This window comes from Megalops cyprinoides, chromosome 14, assembly GCF_013368585.1.
Source record: "Megalops cyprinoides isolate fMegCyp1 chromosome 14, fMegCyp1.pri, whole genome shotgun sequence".
Classification (NCBI taxonomy): Eukaryota; Metazoa; Chordata; class Actinopteri; order Elopiformes; family Megalopidae; genus Megalops; species Megalops cyprinoides.
This window is the reverse complement of record NC_050596.1, coordinates 9,188,148-9,199,084: the sequence shown is the minus strand read 5'-3', so window position 1 is coordinate 9,199,084 and position 10,937 is coordinate 9,188,148. Positions and strand designations below refer to the sequence as shown.

Below are 10,937 nucleotides of genomic sequence, written 5' to 3'. Positions count from 1 at the left end.
TGTATGTGAGAACTAGTTAACTGAAAAATCTCCTTTAATTCTAGCATCTTTGCAGATAGCATGGGATTTTTCACATCCTGATTTTTCAGGCTAGAAAATACATTTTGTACTGTATGTCAGCTCTGAATGTTATCAGTTGTTGAAATCTTTTTGTCATGGTTTGTGAAGCCAGTGTTAAAGGCATAAGGGTGCCTTTAAGCACAGGAGTGATGAAAAATTTCTTCTTTCATCATCAGCAAGTGATCATATGGACAAATTCAGTAAATGATCCTGCTTAGTTAATTTCAAACACCCACAATATAGACAGGCGTAGGTAAACTACAAAAAGACCAGTCAACTTTTGGTCCAAGTACCAATGGTAGATGGGACACCATCAGTTGAAATTCAAACTGTCAAATCATCTTATATTATGCTACCTAAAACATACCGTACTGGAAGCAATACATGGTCTGAGCAAACAGATGAAACAATTGTATATTGAATTATTTTGGTGCCTGACTGGAAGGAAACTACACGAAATATCAAACTTCTTGCACAATTTCAATTCATGATTGATGTGCTTATTTTTAAATAGTGAACAAGCCTGTTGTTACTTTTTTCTGTCCCTGGAAAATAACCAATCAAATGCAAGGCAATAGTATTATATACAGTTTAAGAGGAGTCGCTGTTCCTCCGACACAGTGAATTATTAGTTTGAGCAAAAGGGTGGTCCGTCACTTTGTTTAATAATCATTCTGGATAACCCACACCAGTAGTCTACTCCATCATCCATCACCAGATGCAATCACACCAACAAGCATGTCTATGAACAGCTGTAGAACTCCCAGGCTGTTGCATCACATTCTGTCACATCCAGTAGAACCATAAATAACATCTGAGGCCCTATTCCTCTGTCACCAGTCTTATAATACATTGCACACTTGTATGTATACAGATATGGCTTTTTTTCTGTAAAAGCACATCACATCAAGTGTCCAAATCAAGATAAAACTTTCGTCACTCTTGTCACTATTAAAGCACATGTTTAACACTCTGAAGCGTTTGTTGCCATCATAAATATTCACATCTTTACATGATCTGTACATATCCCTAATCCACACTTACTTACTTACTGGTGTTACCTTTGTGTTGCTGGAATACTCGCAAACACATTAGCAGAACTTTTGTAGCATACACGAGCAGAAGATAGCTGCCTTCACTTGATTCTGAGGAACGGAATTATTTTAGAAAGTTAAATTAATTTCCTGTTGTAGACCTAATGAATAATTTATCGCTGTGGCATAAAACATTTCCCTCCACGCCATTTATAGCGAGTTATACAGTTAAAGTACTTAACTGGAAGTTGTGGGACTTTCAGAAAATTCATAAAAAATGGCATGTAGCTTCCCTTTAGCAAAAGGTGACGCAAGGTATGGTGTGAACCGTCTAGTTTAACCTGTACCGCCGTATTCTGTTTAATGATTGAGCTGACTTCAATCTGATTGGCTCTCTCTCTGTAAAGGAAGCTAACCATTCTGCCCACCCACTGTTTATATCAATCCATTGCCATAATTTTTCTTCCTCCCATTTAGATTAATATTAAAAACCAAGAGCCCATGGCAGCTAATGACAATTACGGTTACCTGCGGAATCCTTCTGAAATGGAGAACAGTCACCCGCGACTGCCTTCAGCCAAGAGTGCAGAGCCGCGTTGCAAAGCACTTATTTTTGGAACGCTCTTCGTCATGGGATTGCTTCAGGTCGCATCGAGTGTAGTGATCTTGCTGCACTTAACAGGTTATCTCCATGAGGTAGGCGATCTAAAAAAAAAAATCTTCTCCACATTTAGGCAGCAGTGGTTTTGGCAGAGCATTTGATGCGATTTGCAGTTAGACTTTGTTGTTCTGAACTTGAACTTGTCTCGTAGCTGTTACTTTCACTTCATTTGCTACATACTGATACTATATCCGTAACAAGGTAAAAGTTTATTATTTGTAAGATGCTTTAATGTAAGCATTGCCAAGAATTAGGAGTGAAATAGTTGCGCTTACTTGATTGTTAGAATGAGCTATTTCCAAATGTATGTAAGTAGTTTCCCTGCACTTTGCAGAGGCTTGCATGTGCGGTAACTTGGCAGCGGTGGGGAATTGTTAGTCTTTTTGATAATCTTTCGCCGAGTTGCTAAACTGCAACGCGGTGACACGTTGTCTAAACTAATAAAACGAATAGGCACTCTCCGCGTCCTGTCCCGCGTTTTTTTCATGTTAACTGGAATTATCATCTGACTTTCTTGCGATTTTCCGAAGCGATACAGAGATGCCTCAACAAGTTACACACAAGAACATCTTCTGAACGCTAGTCTGTAGCGGATAGGCTTTTTCCGTCATTAATGTTGCAGTATTGAATTGCATTTCTTCCGTAGCACGGGCTAGGTTAAACGAATAAGTGTTTTTTTTTTTTTTTTACATCTGCCATTGTGCAAAAATCGATAAAAAAAAAATTACCACACCGGTTACCTGCGTGACCATGACACCCGTTATTCTCTTATCTAGGAATTAAAAACTTAATTATGAGTTGCTGCTGGGAGGTATTGTGAGATTTGTCTGCAGTTTTATACTTGGTAATATGATGGCGGTTTCTTTGGGATTTCAATAATCTGTTGGCAGATTATAAGGGTTTTGGTGTCATATTTTTTTTTGCATTTACTGTATCGAATGTTGATTCAGCTAAATGTAAACTGGGAAAGAAGGGTAGGTCAAGCAAACGCAGATGCAAGGGGTATTCTATCCGTGTAGTAGTTTTAGAGAGGAGTACATCAGTGATATGTACAAATCTTAACTAACACTTAAAGAAGTATTTCAATATTCAAATAACCCATATGTTCTGTATGGAACTGTGTATTCAGAAATAATATCTGCAGTACAGGCGAGTGTGAATAAGAGATACATCCATGCTCACCTAATAGACAGGTGACCCAGCACCGCTGAGTAAACCTACTTTTGAAGCCTCTTACTAAAACTCTGCACACACAGCGTAGAAATGGGTTCCCCTGACACACTGTTTTCAGATGAACAGAAATTAATCTGGGCCAGAGTTACGTTCAGAAGCAAAACAACGTTTCTTTAAGCCCTCATTAAAAACGACTTGCAATAAAACGCCACGTGCAGTTTGTCGATTGTCAGGAGTGTTGGGCGGCACAGTGTACCGTAACGTTTGCACATTTGTATATCTGGCAGCGGTATGAAGAAGGGGTTAAGTTCTCATAGAGATTTTGATTTGCTTACACTGTAGTTTTAGAGTTTAGGGGAAAACAGTTTTAAACAAAGCAAGACCGCTCCAGTTGCCTGAGAGCAGTAGCATTCTCCTATGATCAATTCCAGCTTTCCTCATCCGAGTCCGAAAGTGGTGAAGAATAGCACAGCTTTGTTTAATGAGGCTTTGGCATGAACAGGGCAGGTTTTTTGTATTATTTGTAAGTGTGCTGTATGCTTGTTATGTCCTGGAGTGTAGCCAGAATGTCTGACCTGGGGAAAAGGAGATGATGAATTTCAGCTGGTTCCGGTACAAAACGGATGTTGCTTTCAGAGTCAGCTGCAGCAAGAACGTTTTTCATATGAACTAAAATATATGTTTAAAAAATGCCCTCCACAGCTGTTTCATTGACTTTGATTACAGAAAATAGACATCTATGTGATGATGAAATCAAAAAACAACTCATCACACTTTGGATGATGTTCTTTCTAGCCTCTTTATGGTAACATCTGCATCTGTTAATACTTTAGAGTTAGTCATGAGATTGCTGGGAACAGTGGGAACCAGTATGGCATACCACATCAAGCTCTCCCAGAAACACCTGTAGCACTTATGAAGTGTGCCACTCAGCATGTTTTTGTCCTTAAACAGACATTCAGCAAAACGGCAGGTGCTCTCACAAAGCCCCTAGGCGGATAAAGTTAGAGTTTTACAGCTTAGTTTACAGCTTAGTCCGCTGTTCCTGCTAAACAAACCAGAACACTGCATTTCTTATAAATTGAGCTACAACTCCCCACAAGTCCCTTCACACTGCACACACACACACACACACACACACACACACACACACACACAAGTCCCTTCACACTGCACACACTGACCTGTATGACTGCAATGTCTGCAGTACATAGTACCAGTCTTGTGAGATGTGTCAGTTAATTACGGGTTTTGCGCTGTCCTTTTCTAGGTAGACTTCTCCTCTGTCCAGCGGAAGTCACTTGAGGTGAGTTGCTTTTTTTTTTTTTTTTTTTTTTTTGAAGACTTTGACTGTACAGCCATCACAGATTGAGAGGAGGGCACCGTGACCGGGAGACAAACCTGAGCAAGGCATTCACTCTTTGTCTCCAAGGGAATGCATCTCTTTCACTGGAGTCAGAACCAGAATTGGCCAAAGGCATGCCACCGTGTGATGTCAGCCTCCTGAGAAACTATATTGTTATAGGGTCATATTGTATTTGGTTTGTTCGCTGTTTTGCAACCTTATGTTTTTTTGGCCACATTTTGACACATACAGTGCAGAGCATCCACTTCTGGGTTAGGTCAGGCAAATTCACTCACTCATTCCACAAATTACAAGCTGATTGTTTCTTACCAGATAAAATTAGGCATTTTCTCGTGGCAAACTAAATATCCTGAGGGGCACGTTCGTGATTTGCGCAGATCAAAGCAAATCAAGTTCTGATTACATTCCAGCCATGGGAAACTACCTTCTTTTTAACTTTTCCTGCATACAACAGCTGCTTGAAAAACATTTCCATAACCACTGTGGTCAGATGTAGTACTATTTCAAGAGGTAACACTGCAGACCTGAGGCCAGTCATCGTGAGTGTAGCCAGTGTGGTCCTTGCAACCACACGCCAGCATTCCTAACAAGAGATAGGATTACGTCACAGCGCAAAATATCCAGGTCCCAGGCTAATCACCCTCTTCCTCTTGACTCCAGGGTGTAAAGTCACCATATTAAGTGGATTCTTGTACACAATGCACTCTGCTGCATCAGCATCAGTGGCTTTGTAATGTGGCTTTGTTGGAATTCACGCTTGTTTCTTTGTGAGTCATGTTGGGGAGGCTGTGGCGATGTTCTTAGCCTTCCTGCAGTTAGTAAAGCAATACAGTCTGTGCGTGAGACATCTGTAGAGATAGGTGTGCTGTTCAATTGGGAAGAGCTTCAGCTCTTACAGTTTTTTTTTGTGTTTGTGTGTGTGTGTGTGTGTGTGTGTGTGTGTCTGTCTGTCTGTCTGTCTGTCTGTGTTTGTGAATTCTTGAATTTATCTTAATTAGTGGAAATGTGAATATTTAGGGTCAAGGCTCATTCTTTATATTACATATAATGTAAAGAATGTCCATGTGTGTGTGTATGTGTGTGTGTGTGTGTGTGTATTTAAATGTATGTATGCATATACACACACAAAGATATTGAAAAGAAAATTGTACGGTAGTTAACAGCTGACTTGAGCCAGACTGCTTGTCGTACCCCAAAGGAACATTTATATAAACAACCCCAGTCTTCCTTGGAATAAGATATCATTGTTTGATGAGGTCTGTAATGTTGGCCATAATAAATTCTAACCATGCACTGTGATTTTTGCATTGTCTCAGTTTGACAAGTTTATTGAGCTACACTCTGCTTGGCCATGCCTGTATTATGCAAGTTTTGTCACGGGACATGTAAAGCTCCTTGGGAAAGGGTTGAATTATTACATTTTATAAAAAATAATAAATACGGATTTGAGTTTTCATATCTCATGTTGTTCTTATTTAAACACCCTTTGATTCGAGAAGGCGTTGTTTAAATTGGCCTGCGTTCAGTGTGAGGCCTAGCCACCCCATCCTCCACAGAGTTTTATCTCGTTGAAGCATCTGGGGCAAAGTACAGCATACTCTACATTCAGTCCATAGCAACATGATTAGACTTGTGATAATTAGATATGAATTTTCATATTTTCCAAGCTCCCCATTTCTTAAGCTCATACTGTAACTTGAGAAAACAATATTCAGAGGCCAGTCCTGTACAGTCATATCTCTCAAGGCCAGTTATGATAGTTTTAAGTCCTTTTTTTCTGCTAGGGTGATATTGAAGTAGGTTCAGTGTCATAGAAATTAACTATTTTGCAGTTTTACTTATCTGTGTTAGGTGGTTTAATGTCTGAACACATGTCAGAGACGTGCCCCACAAAGTTTGTCATCTGACCATCTTGTGTGGAGCTCTGCATTTCCTGCTGCCAGTGCTAGACTTGTTTACAAGGTCTATTTACTGATAATTTTGCAACATGTTGGCATATAGTTGCCATTGTCTGGAGGAGGAAATGACATTTCGGCCAGCTTTTGCAGGATGTGATGGTGTAGTTTTGAAATGGTATTGGCAACACACTGTATAATCCCTGTGTTAGCATTTATCGGCACTGCAGTAGCGGTTTATGAATATATTTTTTAGATTACCTTTTAGCCACAATAGATGATGTGGCCCTGGTAATTTTCCCAGCTTTGGGGTTTTATTTATTTTATGTCTATGCAGCCTTTTTTTCTGGGAAGGCTTAGATCTCATTTTGCACATCTGGATGTTGAATCTCTTCAGATCAAAAGGATCATTTTTATTGCTGTGGCCCTGCTGATTTCCTCTGTCAGGAATAATGAATTGCATATGAAAGAGTCATGACCCACCTCTCCCTCCCATGTTACATCTGCTTTCATAGGCAGTACAGGCCGGGCCCATCCTAGCTGGTGCGCTGAAGGACCCCAGGAAAAAGGACCGGTCAAAATGCGGAAAGAATCAGAGGGATATTGTACCAGTGGCTCACCTGCCCATCAGAGCACCCATTGACTATGTCCAGAGTAAGTCCATCTGGTGCACTGTGTGCTTTCCCGTGTAGCCTGTGCCATGAATAGAACAGAGTAGATAGTTGCTGTGTGATCCACAGTAAAAGTACAAAGGGTAGCTATGATTATTGGTCAAACTTTTTTCATTGAGGTAGCCCAAATTCTTGGTGGCATAGTGATGCTATACTGCAGAATGTGGTGCTCTACAGTACTCTGTCTACACCCTTTGATTTATTGTTACCAGAACTTCTGTGTCAATAGTCCGTGACTTGTACAGTCTGAGAGGAAACGGGTTTAGTCAGTCCTGTTTTATGGTTTGTGCCTAGCTTTGACAAGAGTGTTTATGACTAATGGCCATCAAATGTGTGATCTGTGTAGAAACCGGCTTGTTCAAATATGCTGGTCGAGTTTTATGATATACTATAAATAGTCTGAATAGCACCTCCAAAGTCTTGCTTCCTCTGCCACTGTGTTCGCAGAAGGAGAGATTCAGGCCAAGATGATCCAGTGGAACGAAGCCCAGGGACATCTAGAAAAATTCAGATACCACAACGGGCGCATCCTGGTCCAGGAGGGAGGCCTGTACTACATCTACGCCAAGACCTGCTTCCGCTACTACGACATGGAGCATGAAGCAGGCTCAGCGTCCGGGTACTTGCAGGACGGCAACACGCAGCTGATACAGTACATCTACCACGAGAGGCACACCCAGAACCCCATAAAGCCCATCGTTCTCATGAAGAGCGGCAGCACCAAGCGCTGGAAGACCACGGACTACAACATGTACTGCGAGCAGCAGGGCGGGACCTTTGCCTTGAAGGAGGGGGACGGGCTCTATGTCAGGGTCTCGAATCCCTGGATGCTGGACCCGGAGGCCGAAGGGAGTTACTTTGGTGCCTTCAAGATAAGCAAATGAAACCATTTTGCCTGTTACTGAACGGTGTGCGTGTGTGTGTGTGTATGGGTGAGATCCTGCCTTATGAACTTTTTCAAAATGGTCAAGAACCACTGAGCACTGAGCACTGACTTTTGTATTGTATTTGGTTAGGGTGCCCTCCTTTGAAAGAGATCTGGGCTCTGGGCAGATGATACAGGGTTGTGCGTTAAAAGGATGTGCGGTTGCCTGCCAGCGTAGTGTTTAACCTGGATTTCTCTCACATAAATGTTTTCAGAAAATAATTGGATTGGAAGGACAGTGGACTATATCAGGAAGTGGAAGATTAATTAAAAGATAGCTGGACTGTCTACCTTTCAGTGGGAGAACTGCTTTTTCTTACAGATCTTTTTCTGTAATTGCTGTGTAACCAAATTAAGTTGGTATACAATTAAAGAATATTCCTCCTTGTTTTCCTCCAAGTAGAGAGACATGAGAGAATGCACTAAATGTATTTATTTATTATTTGTTTGAAAATTTCATTGACAGCACATTTGTAGGATGTTCTGTCTTTTGAAGCCTGAATGTACATATTATGCGTGCATTCCATTGCTTTTATATTTCTAGATAGATAGATAGGCTGCACTTATGGTTGTACATACGCTTTTAGTAACACAGGTGTCCTGCCTCAAAAATGAGACTGCATTGTATCTCAAAGGGAAAAAAATCATTCTCAAATATTATAGTTTTCGAAAACATGAAAACAATGGGCATTGGGTTATCCTTTAAGTTATGTAAAAAATGTTTGAATATTTTCTTTCATTGTGAGTGTTATTTATAGCACATAAGGTAATGCAATAAAGTGACTTTCTAAATATGCTTTTTTAATTCTTTTTGAATTCCATAAAGTTACAAAAACTTACAGTTTCATAACAATTGTAACCTAACAATTTTTAGTCCCTGTTTTACAGAGGAACAGTTCTGGTTTATGCCCATGAGAAGAGTTATGTTTCCAGGGGTTGTTCAGGTGTAGTTTGATTTCTTCATTAGTGTTACCAAGTCCTCACATCTTGCTGCTCAGCAAGCAAACTAATTTTACACATACAGTACAGTTCTGTGTCTGGCCGTACTGAATGGAAGTATTTACATGTGTTTGCCACATTTTCTCGTATAAGTTTTGTCATTCACTTTCGTCATGTCATCAAACTGAAATTTCACCAGCAGACCAACCACAGTCATGTACTGAATCCACCTACCAGTTGCTCTGATAATTGTCCGCCACATGCTGTTATGGAGCTCAAATCCAAACAGAGCGAAACAGAAGAGGATTTACTGAAAGGGTGCAGTGTTCACTTGGAATATTTCAACCGCTAACTGATGATGATTCAGTGGGTTCTTGCCGAGTGGCTTTGCTGAGTGGAAAATCACTGGCCTGTGATGCACTCGTATATTGCGTGTGTCTCTTTGTGACACAGCGCACGATTTTAGGATGGCTCGCATTCACACATTGACAGAGCGTAGACCTCGCATGACATCAAAACATTACTTAGCAAAGTGCTGTGGTTTCTGAGGAGGAAAAAAACAACGACAGCTTATACACTGAGTGGATGTGATTTTTAAACAGTGGGGCCACAGTGTAGCATAGTGGTAAGGCGCAAGACTCTTAACCAAAAAGATTGTCGGTTTGATTCCCTGCTGGGGCACTGCTGCTGTACCCTCGGGCAGGGGACTTAACCCAGGATTGTCTCAGTAAATATGCAGCTGTATGAATGGATAACATGTAAAAATTGTAACTGATGTGAGTCGCTCTGCATAAGAGTGTCTGCTAAATGCTAATAATGTAATGGAATGGATCATTTCTAAAACACATCAGAGGATGAAAAGCAGGAATCCCATTATTCACAGGCATGACTTTTTAAATTTAAAAAGTCTATTCATACCTCCTTTCTCAAAAATGTAATGACAGTTATTATCATGTTATTGCATATTCACTTTGTGTTACAAGTATACTATATTTGATTTGTTATTGTTCACTTGCTAAGCAGACATTCCTATCCACCCACATTGCAAACTTTGTCCACTGATACAGTTTGATACCTACCAAAGTAATTCAGGTGAACTACCTAGTTCAAGGGTCCAACAGCACACATTAACTGTGGAAACTTACAACTGTAACTGGTTAGACCTTCAAAAGACTGGTTAATGTCTATAAATCAATTCATCTATAGAATACTGGTACAGTACTGTTTTTGTCTGCATATATTTTTTTTGAAGAAAAAAGTGTAATGTTTCTTGAAGTGGTTAGGTCTTTATCTGTAAGTGCTGCTGATGGTGGGATAGGGTCATTTTGGATTTTGTTCACAAGGTTTACAGTGCAGTCACAATGGAGCCATTGCTTTGTGCCATTTGGGGGTCCTCAATTCTCTAGTACATTGTTTCCCAAACCTCTCCTGGAGGACCCCTTGTCCTGCATGTTTTAGATCTCTCCCTGTTCCAACACAGCTGATTCAAATGATCATCTCGTTATGAACTCATGAAGCTGCTTAATAACAAACTGATCATTTAAATCGGCTGTGTTGGAGCAGGGAGAGATCTAAAACATACAGGACAAGGGGTCCTCCAGGAGAGGTTTGGGAAACGCTGCTCTAGTAACTACATAGTATGCCGGAGTATTGTCAAAGTCAGACCTCTTTCTGTCTAAACCTGAGTACTGATACAAGAGATTCCTGATATTGATAAGCGTTCATGTGGTTTTTTATGACAATCAATATGGTTTCCCTACCATTACCTTTCAGACGCAAAACTTACAAGTGCGATAAACTGAATGCAATGCTTTCTGATTTTCAGTGTTGATATTTTAAGAGCCTGTGAATATTACATTTGGTCCATTTCGTTTTCCATAATCTTTCTAATCTGTCTTGACATTTGAAAATGATATGTTTATCAAAATGGCACAGCAGAAAAGCATTCCTCCACTTCTGCCTTGCGGTGCCAGTGTGTGCATTTTTTTTTTATCTTGATCTGCCTTAAATAAGAGTGGATAATATCATAATGTAGAGAAAGTCCTGTCGGCAAACTTTAATGTTATTCTGTATTCAACATTTGCAGGAAGACTATCACCAATTCATAACTTTTTATGTTGTAAATGGGAAACAGATGGTCCAGTATAAAAAAAAACAGTTATACCATTACTACCAGAGGTAGTAAGAGATAAACAATACACACTGCTACCATT

General features: G+C 40.2%; 1 protein-coding gene across 1 annotated transcript; it reads left to right on the top strand.

The window, feature by feature from the left end:
* Positions 1-1,595: 1,595 nt before the first annotated feature.
* LOC118788650 (tumor necrosis factor ligand superfamily member 11-like) lies at positions 1,596-7,768 on the top strand. Its single transcript, XM_036544627.1, has 4 exons — positions 1,596-1,790; positions 4,199-4,234; positions 6,705-6,843; positions 7,308-7,768. The coding sequence occupies exons 1-4, from the start codon at positions 1,596-1,598 to the stop codon at positions 7,742-7,744; spliced, it is 807 nt and encodes a 268-aa protein (XP_036400520.1). The 3' UTR covers positions 7,745-7,768.
* Positions 7,769-10,937: the final 3,169 nt, after the last annotated feature.